At 40.5% G+C, this 15,068-nt stretch overlaps 1 protein-coding gene and 1 long non-coding RNA gene across 8 annotated transcripts in view; one reads left to right on the plus strand and one right to left on the minus strand.

Moving 5' to 3' along the window:
- The window catches only part of ADGB (androglobin), a 118,340-nt gene extending 110,632 nt beyond the window's left edge, over positions 1-7,708 (plus strand). For all 7 annotated transcript variants that reach the window (XM_084777483.1, XM_084777489.1, XM_084777484.1 and 4 more), the window contains 3 exons: positions 3,817-3,907; positions 4,581-4,764; positions 7,292-7,708. In XM_084777483.1, the coding sequence (XP_084633609.1) occupies positions 3,817-3,907; positions 4,581-4,764; positions 7,292-7,477 (461 nt within the window). In that variant the 3' untranslated portion in view covers positions 7,478-7,708. The remainder of the gene's footprint in view (positions 1-3,816; positions 3,908-4,580; positions 4,765-7,291) is intronic.
- The window catches only part of LOC311595125, a 350,591-nt gene that overhangs the window by 34,801 nt on the left and 300,722 nt on the right, over positions 1-15,068 (minus strand). The window lies entirely within an intron of this gene.

Here is a 15,068-nt window from a genome sequence, read left to right on the forward strand (position 1 = left end):
AAAAGCTTCTGTAAAGCAAAGGACACTGACAACAGGACAAAAAGACAGCCTACACTCTGGGAAAAGATCTTCACCAACCCTACATCTTCGGAAATCAATCTGTTGCCTTCTCAGAAAACTGGGAATAGCTTTACCTTAAGCCCTAGCTATACTATTCCTGGGCATATACCCAAAAGATGCTCCACCATACAATAATGACATTTGCTCAACTATGTTCATAGCTACTTTATTCATAGTAGCTAGAATCTGAAAAAAAATACAGATGTCCCTCAACCAAAAATGGATAAAGAAACTGTGGTACATTTGCACAATGGAATACTACTAAGCTATTAAAAACAAGGAAATCATGAAATTTGCAGGCAAATAGAACTAGAAAAGATTATCCTGAGTGAGGTAGCCCAGACACAGAGAGACACATATGGCATATACTTACTTATAAATGGATTTTAGTCGTATACTGTAGGATAACCGTACTACAGTTCACAGACCCAAAGAAGATAAGTAACAAAGAGGACCCAAGGGAGGATGTTTAAATCTCACTGAGAAGTGGTTAAAGAGAGGGAACAGGGTAAGAGAGCAAGTAAAGAAAGAAAGGAAGGTCGATATCAGACCTGAGGCGTAGCAGGGGTTGGGAGGACAGAGGACATGCAGAGAAGAGAAACGTTGGGCAAGGACTTCTCTGCGACAAGCTGGGAGGGTGTACTTCTGGGAGGATACAAGGGTACCCTATCTAAGACTTCTATTACCAGGGCATGGAGTCTTAGCCACCCTCTAACTAGACACAACTCCTAGTGGAAGGAGGCGAACACTAACCCACAAAAAACTTCAGCCTAAAACCCTTACCTTGCTTCCAAGATATGTAGGGATAAAAATAAAGCAGAGATTGGGGAAATATCCAATCAATGCCTGGCCCAACCTGAGACCTACCTCATGGGAGACAGCCAACCCCTGACACTATTAAAGGTCCTCAGCTATGCTTGCAGATAGGAGCCTAGCGTAGCTGTCCTCTTGAGTGGCTACACCCACCAATGGCTCTGAACAGATGTGGAGACTCTCAGCTGAACATTGGACATAGCACAGGGAGTTTTATGGAAAAGTGGAGGAATGAATAGAAAGGCCTGGAGGTGATAGGAGCCCAAGAAGATCAACAGAGACAGCTAACCAGAGGGCAGGGGGGCCTGAGGAGACTGAAGCTCCAACTAAGGACCATGTATGAACTGTATCTAGGCCTCCTACACAGATGTAACCAATGGGTAGTTGGGTCCTTTATGGGTCCCTTATTAAGGGGAATGAGGGCTGACTCTAACATGGACTCTGTTGCCAGCTTTTCAATCACTTTCCCCTGGTGGGGCTACCTCATCAGGCCACAGGGGAAGAGGATGTACTAGGTCCTGATGTGACTTGATATGCTAGGGAGGATGGATAGGGAGCTCCCCTTCTCTGAGGACTAGAGGGGGGGGAGCTAGTGGAAACAGAGAGGGAGGGTGCGACCAGGAAGAGAGGTAGGAGGGGGCTATGGCTGGGGTATAAAGTTAATAATAATAATAATAATAATAATAATAATAATAATAATAATAATAATAATAATAATAATAATAAAAATCTGGTAAGAAAGCCGAGAGGCTGGACAAAATCAACCTGTCAGTCAGAAACCCAGTCCTCTGATAATGAAGCAATCCATAGAGTATTTCATGGATCTATGCATGAGGGTGAAGCTCTTGTTTCCTAATTTACTACCTCTAACAGTTCTATATATAGGCATATTTCATCTGTAACAGTGATGACTTAGTTTCATTCCAATTTCAATAAGATTTGTTATTCCTCCTCTTGCCTAATTGCTCCTCTAAGGCCTCCCAGATTATGTTAAATGAAAGAAAAATCTTTTATCTTATTCCAGACCTTAAAGCTACTTCTTTCGACTTTCTTCTGTTCAGTAATATTAGAATTGGTATCAATATGGCTTTTGTCTTTTTTGAGAAATGAACATGGAGTATAAAGAGGCAAGTAAAAAAAAAACAATCAAGAAAGACTTTATACTGTGTAATTACTGCACTGTTACCTACCTGTTAAGTAGGCTATAGAGGGTCTTTCTGAGCTGGTTGAATGTACTCTCAACAATATGTCAATCCATGACTCTATACAGTTATCCAAACCCATACAATATGGAAGACCTAGAGTGAACCCTAAAGTAAACTGTGGTGTTTGTGATGGTAGTTGGGAAATATTGACAATGGGGTAAGATATATGTGTATTTGTAAAGGGTTAAGCAGAATAGTTCCAATATTGCTATGAATCCAAACTACTCTTAGAAATAAGAATTGAAAACAGAATGAAATGAAAAGATTTTTTTCCTTGGTAATTCCAACTTTTATAATGATATTAGTAACAGTCACTTTGGATAGAGGGCCAGAGTTGGGTTAATGGGATAAAGTACCTGCTTGCCATGTAAGCTTGACAACCTGAGTTCACCCCGACATTAAAAAGTCAACGTGGTGTCATCCATCTGTATCTAGCACTCCTCAAGATGGGAGGTGGGACAGGAGAATGGGCTGGATGTTCACTGGCCAGCTGGCCTTGATATGTTGCACAGCATCAGAAATAACAGAAACCCTGTCTCAAGAAGGTGGAAGGTGAGAACTGACGCCCAAAAGTTGTCCTCTGACCTCGCATTGCATGCCATATGCATACTGATGCATCAAAAGGAAGGAAGGAAAGAAGGAAGGAAGGAAGGAAGAGAGGAAAAGAAAGAAAGAAAGAAGAAAGGAAGGAAAGGAAAGAAAGATCTACTGTGGTTTGAAAGTTCCTTAAGGGGGTATCTGTAATTTTACTTTTTAAATTTATTATACTTTATTCATATTGCATTCTGATTGTAACCCCCTCACTTGTATCTTCCCATTTCCAATCTCCCTCCCTCTTCCATGCTGTTCCTCTCCCCTAGGCCTCTGACGGGGGCTGGGGGTCTCCTCCCTTATCATCCGACAACAATATTGTGACCCAACCCATTCCCACTTATAGCAGACAGCCAAGAAAACAACACTAGATTCACCAATGTAGACTAAAGACTGCTCAGAGCTTCTGGAGGAAATGGACACTGACTGTATAGAAGGGTGGAATGAGTAATGTAAAACTCTTAGTTTGTATGTTTAAATGATGATCAAAGAACATAATAGATTTATTTTAAAATATTGTGTTGCATCCTTCAAATGGGGTGTTGTTGTTGTTGTTGTTGTTCTGTTTTGCATGTAAACTATGCTTTCTTTTTATTTTAAAGACACAGTGTTCTGGAAAAGTCAAAAGGTCACTATCATACAAAGACTTAAATTCTTCATTAAATCTCTTCTTGTGCCTCCCTGTGGGTGCATGGAGTAAAAGTTATTCCTTTGCTTTTCAGAGTGTTTATTTTACATATTGCTTAGTCCAGTGGAAGGCACAATAGAATCTTAAGTACATTTGAAATGTGTCTCCTGTAGTGCTTAGCATGACTTTCAAACATTTCTCCAGCTCTTTAAATTTTCATTTAACTCACTTACAATGTAACTTTGTAACTTGGAGTAAGTCTGTTTTCCCCTCCTTCATCTAAATGTGATTAGGAAAGAATTTGATAGTATTCTAATGGCGTATATTCATTTTCTTACCTCCCTCATTTAACTGTAGATAAAGTTATAACAAATAGAGGCTAACTATAAAATATTATATTTCAAAAAATCCTAACAAAACGGGGTTGTTCCTTACCAAAAAACACTGTTTTCAACCCGGAGATACAATACTAGTTTGGTTATTTACCTCCGGAAGCCTGTTTTCTTTGCTTTCCAACAGTGACCCGTGTTCGATCTCAGACGATTTTGGAAATGTCTCCACGGCTCATTCGAAAAGCACTAGAATTTGTGGACCTCAGTAATTATGTACGGTAAGTTTTAGCAAACATGACCAGTACAGACAAGTGTGTTCATAGAATCTTAGATATATCCCCAATGGGCAGTTGCTAAGGAACCAGAAAGTTGAAATCAAATACTTATTATGTCTTAATTTTGTGTAAGTCCTTAAAGCTGCATGAGTTTTCAGCATAAGTTCGGCAAATGTTTTATTACATCAGTCACCAACTCACTCACATGACTTTTGTAAAAAATTAACTTGAACCTACATGAAGTTCTCATAATTCATGCTACTATTATTTATAGAAGTTGCATTTTTTTAGAACTAAATAATAGGATTGATAGAGCTCATCCTGTATGTTTATATGTTTGAGAATGTTGTCACACTTACTAAATGGATAGATTCAAAACTAAGACCCACAAAATACTCAAAGTTTTGAACACTAACTTCATAGTCACTTTATATAATGATGTATCTAAATTTACTGACATTCTCCATAATATTTTACTAAAATATCAATGAGTGAGCATACAGTACTGAACCCATTTTTATAAAGTGAATGTTTTATTCCGCCATCCTTCATGTTTGGTTTGGTTCCCTTTACCTCGCTGCTAACACAATTCTAAATTACTTTTGCATTCTGAAATAACACTTACTGTCAAGCTCTCAAGTGATTTTCTTATTTCATCTGACATTTTTACACCAAGGAACACAACTGAAGAGGCTGTGCTGCAAACCGACGAGCTGAATAAGCAGCAAGCAATGCAGAAGGCAGAAGAAATCCACCAGTATCGCCAGTATAGGTCCCGAATCCTTAGCATCAGAGACATTGAACAGGAGGAACGATTTAAGGAAAGGGATGAGGTCCTGGAAATGTATGGGGAAATGCGGGTGAGTCTAGAATTATGCACGGCCACTTTGCTGAGTTAGTCATCTGCTTGGAGGAAGTTTTAATATTTAGTTCTATAGTTTACCACCTCCCAGAAAGGATGGATACGTGTTCATATGTCTCACTTCTTTCACTGACTCCTTAAAATCCCACTAACCTGTCATAGTAGGAATCTATCTTCAGAAGGGATGAATGTAGAAAATTATGGGCGGAAAGGATACTACCTGAGTTGAGACAGGCATCTGGCTCTGGGAAAATGCTTGGAAATCTACCTGTTTGCTCACAGAATTCACACAGGATAGTCCACAGGCCCAGCATGCTGGTACCATGGAGGTTGGGAAGTGAAAAGAAAGTGGAAAACAACTAGGTTTACTTGGTTTAGATATATTTAAAAGTCATAGATAAAAACCACAACTCTTCACTATGGGCGGCCATTGTTACCCCATTTCTGCAGCAGCATCAAGGTACTTACAGAGACATGGTACAAAGAAAAGCTTTCTATGATATGGAAGCCTGGACTTAATTGAAAACAGGACTATGGTAGTAGAAATGGAGAAACACAGCAAATGTGTAAGGATAGCTTCCATCTGTGATGAATGACAGGGATTTATTCTTTCCTCTGTCTTCCCTAATACTCATACATATACACAAATACACTCCAACATATTCATATAGACACACAGACACTCACACATTACACTGACATACAGACACACATATGTACACACCTACATATACACACAGTCACACATGTGCATATACATGCTATGCACATTCATACACACACACACACACACACACACACACACACACACACACACATACACACAGTGGGGAGGATGGAGAGCTATAGAACTTTCTAAGGATTTTAGCAATAATGATGGCTGGATTCTCCATCGCACTATTGCCTACTGATATGGAGGAATGTGTGAGTTAGGTGCCTCTTCTTGTCTGTTCAGCGGGCACTTCAAACAAACCCTCTCCAAATGTTAATTGTAGCACTTTTAGCCCTCCCTCCTATTTCATGACGAACTTGTCACTTCATCATTATCTTCATTTTAGAAAATGGCAATCACAATTTCCTTTGTACAGAGCAGAAACTTTGGTGGCAATCCTGACTGTCACTCTTTACCAGTAATCCATTATCAAATTCTATTTACTCTACCTTGAGAATCCATCTAGAGCTCAATTGTCTCTCCCTACACCCAGCCCCAGTGCAGACCATGATTATACCTGGGCAGGGTCTTGCTACAGATCACTCATTGATCTACTAACTACTTCCATCCTTGCCCTTGTGTGATATGCTCTTTCCTTGGCAACCAGAAGGACGGGACATTCTGGAGAAACTGTTTCATTTTGTGGTAACAAACGACCTCACTATTTCAGTGACCAATGGAGGAATCTGGCACACTTGTTTTCTATAAAGAGAGGGAATGTTTTGTTTCTGTGCATCCCATGGCTTTTTGTCCAGCACATATACTGCTTCTGATTACTTCACCCTACCAATAGTAACACCAAATCAAAGATCATACTTAACTGAGTGGAAATACATACAATAGTCAGATTTGTTTCACAAGCTTCATCGTTCCAAACTCTGGCATTTCTCATTCTAGGCATATGTCTAGTGCAATTCAGTGGGGTTCTTCTTATGTTTATTAAGATACAGAGTGAGTCTGAAAGAGATATTATGCAGAAATCTCTGCTGTGACTATTATGACAATGATTATGTATATGTATGTGTGTGTGTGTGTGTGTGTGTGTGTGTGTGTGTGTGTGTGTGACCACACTGAACTGATGGTGGCAATTCAGCCATGACACTTCTGTCCAGAAGTAGCACATTATTGCCACATGCATTTCATTGGTTAAAGTAAACCATGTGGTCACTCATAACTTCAAACGTAGAGCCAGTTTTGGTTGAATGTCAAACATATAAAGAGATGAAACAATGCATTTCTGTTACTTAAGCGACCTGGTTGCTGTGATTTTATAACAGCAACTCTGGCAGTCTAATACAGATGGCCAGATTACCTGCAGCTTGAGAAAGGATGGAGAAGTATTTATCCATTGCACTAATTGCATAATCGTGCCTCATTTTTGATTTTTTAAAGTTATATTCCTATGTGTATACCTCATTATTGCTTAACACGAAAGTGTAATATAGACTCTAAATATGAATGCATTTTAAATCTGTCTCTTCTAGAGAAGGCCTGCATCCTGGTTTACTCTTAGACTTGAAAGTGGAGAATAGGAACGGTGTTTGATAAATGAATCAGTATCGATTAATTATTGTTAAAATTGCATACAGTCAATATAACATAATACGTTATCAGAAATAGGGAATGTCAGGGTTACTTTCTATGTTTAGTAGCTGAGCAAATGTAATAGGCAAGGGGGACGTGGATAAGAAATATTAACTGGGACACTGTTGGCACAAGGGAAGGATAAAGAAAAAGCATTCTTTGTTTTCCCCCTGATAATTCTGCATCGTCATCAGTGAGACTGACGGGCATGGGGTTTGTCTTGGAACAGGACTCTGTAGATGAGGCCCGGCAGAAGATCCTTGATGTCCGGGAAGAATACAGAAACAAGTTGCTGGAGGCCGAGCGCCTGAGGCTGGAAGCTTTGGCAGCTCAGGAGGCTGCACTGAAGGCAGAGTCGGAAAAGAAGTCTCCAGTGTCCGACTCCCAGAAGAAGAAGAAAGGGAAGAAGAAGTAACTCCTCTGTCTAAGAAAGAAGTGTGCGATGCACTGTTCCCTTGCCTCTTAAAACAGTAGATCGACATTGGTTTCACTGGAGAAAATTTCCCCCACTCAGAGTGTCTACATTATAATGTTAACATGTTGGTTTTTCTTAGAAAAGATTTGAAGCCATTAGCTTCTCAGATGTTCTAATTTCAATAAAATTGATAACAAATGTTTAGATTGTAAATAAATTCTATGTGCTTCACTTTGAATCTTCTGCATTAAAATAAATCTGTGTGTGCATAGTGCCTGCATGCATGTGTGTGCATGTGGGTGTGCTCCTATATGTGGGCACACTCCATGCATTTAGGCATCAGAAACACTTTAGAGAAGGGGCTGTCTCTCCTTCCTCCCTGGCTTCTGCTGCTGTCTTGTATACTCCAGGCTCGCTGGCCCACAACCTCCAGGTGACATTATCCTGTATTCACTTCCCATCTTACCATAGCAGGGTTGCAGATTTGTGCTAGCACATCTGGCATCACACACAGGTTCCGGGGAAGTATATAACTCAGTCATTGGACTCTCGTGGCAGCTTCTTTGTATCCACTGAGACATCTTTTCCTGGCCCAAAGTTTAAGTATTTTTCTTGTTAATTATGTTTATATGTATTTGTGTGTATGTCTGCACATGTGTCATACCTTTACAACCCAGAAGATAGTATCAGGTCCCCTGGTGCTATGTCTCACCCTATGTGTGTCCTGGGAAGTGATCTCCAGTGCACTATAAGTGCAGCAAGGGCTCTGAACTCTTGAGCCATCTTTCCAGTCCCTTGAATTTTAACTGGTAGCAAACCAAGATCCTAAGTGAGTCAAGAGAATTATCTTTGGAAAAATCAAGGAAGATAGGTATATATTGTCCTTAAGAGAAGCTACGTCAAATTGCAAAAGTTTTAGAAGATAATTATGAATTCTTCATAATTGTGCCAGTTTTGAAAAGCTGAGCTTTAGTAAAACATTATTGGGCAAAATGGCTCCATTACAAAGGAAATAATAAGATGCAAACATTGTCTATAGAACTACTCACAAAAGACAGTAAATGCAGTCAACTGAGGTACCTGTTACCAGATGCATGAGTTCTTCTAAATGTATGTGCAATAAAACAGTCTTCAGTTATAAAAATAAAATAAATAGAATCCTGTCACTTTTAGCAACATGGGTGGAAGTGGGTGACATGGTATTAAATAAATCAAACCACATGCAAAACAATTCTGTTTTCACATCTGGAGCTGAGGTATTTGACTTTATGGAAAGGTAGTACTGGGTAGGACGATGGGTAGGGTTGCTGATTCTGCTTAATAGCCATTTATCATATATTTTTTATTTATCAATAGGGCCTTATTGTTTATTATCAGGCCTGTTGCTATTATTATATTTATTATTATTATTTATTACATGAGTATATTCTAACTCACTAGCAATCAATCAAGACACAGACACCTGTTATATTTTAAAATAGCCTTAGTTAACCTGGGGCAGAGCGGACATTAATCCTCTAAACTACTTTCCATAGCCCAATCCCATGCCATCTTTTTCTAATATTTCTAATATTTTCTATCAAGCTACCTCTCCTGAGGGATGGTATTAGAGGCAAATGCTACCGCTGGTTTATGTAGCATGGAACCCACAGGTTCACCCATTCCAGGCAAGCATTCAGAATGGTTTCTACCCACAGGTGTGTTCCACTCACTAGCTCCAATGCATATTGAAGATCCTTAGTAATTGAAGCGACCACCATTGTGTTGGCCTCGGTGGTTGCCCCCAGATGGCTACACTACCACATGTGAAATGATCTAATTATGAAATAACAAATCATTTCACCAGGCACCCATGCTTGCTTATGATTTGGCCAAATATGTAGGCATGTCTGTGATTCAACCAGACAAACATATATGCCTATGATTCAACCAGACATATATGTATGCCTATGATTTATCCAGACATACAAACATGCCTATGATTCAACAAGACACACGCATGTCTATAATTCTACCAGACAGACATGTTTACTTGTAATTCAGCCAGGCACACGTGTGCCTACAATTTAATCCAGCACACATGTGCCTATGACTTAATCAGGCATACTTTCATGCCTCCAAAGTAACCAGGGATATATTTGAGCCTAGGATTCAATCAGATGTACATATGTGCCTATAATTTAACAACACATACATATGTGCCCATAATTTTAAATAATTCTTATTTTATTAAAATAAACTGAAGATGTCTCTTCACTTTGTTAATTATAAAAGTCCACTCCTCTAATCTGCCAATACTTTTCCTACATTCCTGACATTTTCTATTTTCACCAACTCAAAGTATGTGACTGCATCTTCATTGCCTCCCTCTGTGGTTCAAACAAAGAGGGATACCAAACCGCACCCCCCCCAAAGAACCCCAAAACCAAAACAAAACAAAACCCAAATCCTAAAACGTGTGCCTTTGTGAGAGGACTCCAGGTAAATACGTTATATACTAAAGACTGTATTTAAATGATCAAATAACATAGATCATGAAAGCTCACTGGTGAAGATGGGCCAGTTTTAGTAATACTCACCATTGTGGTTTTAAGGCTTGGAACAGCCATTTATATGCTATTCTCAGAAGAAAATATGAACTTCTGCAAATGGATAAAATTATAGTAGCAAACCTCATCAGTGGTAATTTCCCTGGCGTAACAGGATATAAAACTACCATATATTTTCTCAGGAAACCTAACTTAGCTGATGTTTGAGTTAATTACTTCTGCAGTGACATTTTCTTCAACAAAATAAGGCAGAGGACTACATAGAAACACACCTGACACAATGACTCCTGTCTTCCACTTGCACGCACCACTTCTCTTAAGTTGTTCCTCTGGTATTTTGTCACAGTGAAAAAAAGTGAGTAATAACCTTCTTGACTACTTCACACATTTCATGTGCTACAATATGTTAAAAATGTACAGAATGTCACAATACATATAACAGAATAATTTTAATATATTTAAATATGCTATGCTATCTGTATGGTATGGACGGTTAGTCTGTTAACATGGCTTTATATTTGTAGTCATGGTCATTTTCCAAAAATTTATCACATTTGTCTTCAAGTGAAAATATTGAGAAACATAATTGACTGAGCTTAAGTGAGAGATTTACACCCTAGAGAGTAGGTGACAACAGATGGCCAGCAGTCAGCAGAGGCACTCTCTGGTTTTCACAGAAAAAGTGCGCCCTGCTCTAATCAAGACACCTCGGTCTTCCAAATATGCCCTTAATCAACACACCACTAAGGCATTTCGGACAGTATCTCATTTGGAAGCGCTTACTAAGAAAATTAAAATGAGACATCTTTCACACATGTCTTCATCCAGAAGAATCTCCCTTCGTCCCTATCTGCTTCCCACACATAAATACTGTACAGTTTTAAGCCGGAAAATAAATAGTGCTTTCATTCAGAAAGGCTGGAGCAGGAGACAGTCCCATTCTTGGTCCATACCCATTCTGAAGTTATTCTGTTAAACACTGTGAAGGTCTCTGGTAAGCAACAGAGAGAGCTTTGCTGAGCAGATCTGGTCCTGCACTTTAGGGAGACCCCTCTGCTCATGTGACCTGCCACAGTTCCTTGCTGCATCTACTCAGAAGCTCTTGTTTCTTATACTGATCCATATCTCACGTGGGAATGATTACAAAGATGCCCATCTTTGGAGCCGACTACTATTTGTTTCCGGTTCCTCTGAGTATACCCAGGTCTATTGCATACAGACACAGACTGATATCAGATAAAGGGGTTACTACGCTCAGAATTAAAATAGCAAACACGGTTCATAGCAATTACTTTCTTAATCTTCAAAAACCTGTGGCTACTATAATGGACAGGCCTGGTCTCTCCTGCTCCACATTCCTACTGGGTTTTTTTTCCTCTGTAAGACGACAACAAACAAACAAACAAACCCCAAAACAAAACAAAACAACAACAAAAACACCCTGAAGTTGAACCTAAATAAATACAAGCAACATAGGTCACCACACTGGCGTGGTTTGCTGTCCTTTTTTCTTCAATGGTTTTTGTCCTGTAAGTTGGCCAGAGTGGTGTGTGTGTGTGTGTGTGTGTGTGTGTGTGTGTGTGTGTGTGTGTGTGTTAAGAAGCAAATAATACCTGAAAAATGGTGTGCCTTGCCCTAAGTTTCTCTGTATCGTGTATAACAATGGTTTTGCAGACGGTGCCTTGTTCCAAGAAGGCTCTGTTTTACAAACAACTTTTGATTTCATTTTGAAGGTGGAAAATGAATCTGCATCTAAGTGGACCAATGAGAAAATGGCCCACTCTGTCTGATCACCCACAGGGCAGAGATTGATAAATGATTTATTCCAGGAAGTGGGAAGAATGGCATCCTATATATTTGCTGGGACTACATGCATGTAATTAAAATCATATCAAAATAAAAAGGAGCCTACTACTTACCCCCAAACCAAGGACAGGGTGGAACTCCCACACCTGGACGCCATACAGAGACAGACCTAACATTGTGATGGCGACCATAACACAGACCTGCTATCTGATCTCCAGGAATGAATATCAATGGACCAACAGGCAGAGAATGCTAGATGTCTCAATAGTTTCAGCTCGACCCAGTCTCCACTGATGAGGTAGCTGATCAGATTTACCACCTGCCTATCTTCCAAAAGGATGCTTGCTCATCTAGGGTGATGTCTAATCCTGTCCATTCATCTGTTTCCAGCCCTGGCCTTTCACTTTCAAGCTGGCCTTGACTCTGGCCTTGAAGACCCTGGGGGTTTTGTGTGGTCTCACCACCCACAAGATTCCCTTTCTATTTCTACCATTCCTTTGTTTTGGCTTCTCCAGACTCTGTATAACACCTTTAAAAACCTGGTTCCTTTAACCAAGCAAATGGTCCTTCTTGTTACCATCCTGTAACTTATGTATATACACCTGCATAGACAGGGAGGTGATAAGATAGGTCGCTAATAGAGTATTGCCATGGAATGCGTCATCTGAGAGTTAATATTAGTAATAATATTGGAGTGAAAGAACCTCTGCTTGTCTTGGCCAGTACTATCTAGGAGAGTACAAACCATCTCGAAAATAACCGTTTTACTGTTAGTCCTGAAAATTGTGAGGAGAAAAGACCAAATGCACCACTGTCCAATTAAAGCAAACTGCATTTTGGGGTGCACCTGGACCTGGCCAGCTGGCTGTCTCACTATACATAGGGATTTGAGAGCACAGCCTCTGCTGGACTCTTGAAGTTCCTTTTAAAGGAAGATAGGTGTTCGCAGGGACAAGAGAGTTGGTCTTTATACATTGTTAGATACAATGAAAGGGAAAGAACGAGAGTAAGGATGTACGTGGGGTGGGTGGGGTTTACGTGGGGTGGGTGGGGTTTACGTGGGGTGGGTGGGGTTTACGTGGGGTGGGTGGGGTTTACATTAGACCTAAGAAACAGGAATTTATTCTTTTTGTTTTTGTTTGGTTTTTGTTTTTTTCAAGGTTACACAGGGTTTCTCTGTGTAGCCTTGGCTGTCCTGGACACACTTTGCAGAGCAGGCTGGCCTAGACACTCCCAGAGATCTTCCTGCCTCTGCCTCCTGAGTGCTAGGATTACAAGCAGGCACCACCACACCCAGCAGGGCGCCCAGCAGGAACTTACTCTTTAAACTACTGTACGGATTTTAACACAGGAAAAACAGGAACGTTATTTTTTTTTTAAACTATAAGTAGAAACCTTTAACCTGCATGGGACAAACAGGAACTTATTAACTGTCTTATCTTCACACAGAACTCTACTTATAATGTATATATTTTCTGTTTTGCTCTCCCATTAACTTACCAGGTCTGTTGCTCCTGTTTCGGTCTTACATTACCTTAAGAATTTATTGTTATTCAAAAACTGCTAACATTATGGAAAGACCTAAATGTATTTGCCAATGTTTCTGACATAACGTATGATGTCTGCAGTCCAGGCTAGCAAGTCGTAAGAAGGGAGCACAGATATAGGAAGTTCATGGAGATGCTGTTCACAAAGAAATAAAGGCGAAGAGCTTCAGAATTGTCTCGTGAGAGTGGGCGGCTGAGTAAAGTCACTGTAGCAGCTTTGTTTCATGGAAACACCACACCATGCTCTACATGTCCAGATGGTCATTAGCAAATAAACTTTTTTTTTAATTGATAACTGGGGATCGGCATGTGATTTCCTGTCCCTGAGGTTTCTGTTCCATTCTGCACAAGGGGTCAGGTGTTGCCACCGTGTGATGCTAGGACATCCTTTGTAATTAGATAACCAGTTGTTTCAGCTTTTTGTTAAAAACAAACCAAAGAAAACCACTTGAGTGATCCTAATTACAGTCATGCTGGAGGGCAAAGAAATCATAGAGAGAGGACACTTGTGCCCTTCCCTATAGCTCTCAGACTAATGAAAAATTTCCGGGGGGAATCTCTGCTGGGGGAGGAAACGCTTGCACCCTATACCAGTCAGCAGGATCTTGTCTCCCTGCAAGAGACTTCATGCAGTTCTAATGGGCAACCTGCAGGCCTGAAGGGGAGTTTGGACCAAGCCTTGACTGCTCTTAGTGACCACGTCTATCACCTGCTTTCTGAAGTTCAAGTCAGAACTCAAAAGATGGGCTTCAGAAGCCTAGTGAGCCTCTTTATTTGTTCTTAAATGTCACCACACTTGATGAATTTCCTTTCTCTCAGTTTAATTGTTTCTCATCTCTTTAATTAGCATATTGAGGAAGGGTACCAAACTTCTTAGGGGCCGCCAGAGCTCAGGTGTGTACCCGAAAACTGGCAATGGCATTGCTGGCTACCTGATCATTTTGCCCCTTTTCGTGAAACACAACTGCAAATCGTGGAAATGGTACAAGACCAGATGTATTGTTTTCAGACCCACCAAAGCAAAAGAGAAGCCACGGGACGCTGAAGGTCCGCCTTATCTTCTAGGTCATCTGGAAATCCCTTTCGGTGTTAGGTGAACTGATACCACAAATGAAGTTTATCTATGTGGGGTCTCACCACTAGCAAGTAGCCAGAGCAAAAGCTTTCTTTTCTCTTCTTTCTTTCAGGCATTTCCTTTCTCTGGTGAGCAATAGCCATCATGTCAACAGAAGTAGCATCAGGGATTAAGATGTAGCTGAGTCAAGGAAGCGTCTTAGAGCCCATTGGTCCATGACTCTTCCCCAACTCAGAGATCCTCGGCCAAGAGGAAGAGAACTCAGAGTCAGCAAGAGGCCTCATTTGGCAGGACTGTTGGTACCTGCTGCCTGAGTCTTCTCTGGCCAGAGAAACACACTAGTCAGGGGGCATTTGTAGGAAGACTTACCACCCCTCACTCCTACTGGTGGCCACCCATCCATCACCTGGCACAAGGATATTTCCTTTTGGGTCCTGTGGCAGCACCAGCAAAGAGCAGCAGCAACACCAGACAAACCAAGGCAAGGTAGATATCACCACGAGGCTGTGCAGATTAAAATGCCATCACAACTATAATCCACATGAAAGGTCAAAACTCTCCATGCTATAAAGCTCAGCAAAGTAAAATATCAACATAGGCCCCAGACTAGCTTA

This window comes from Acomys minous (assembly GCF_964271855.1).
Source record: "Acomys minous genome assembly, chromosome: 3".
NCBI lineage: Eukaryota > Metazoa > Chordata > Mammalia > Rodentia > Muridae > Acomys > Acomys minous.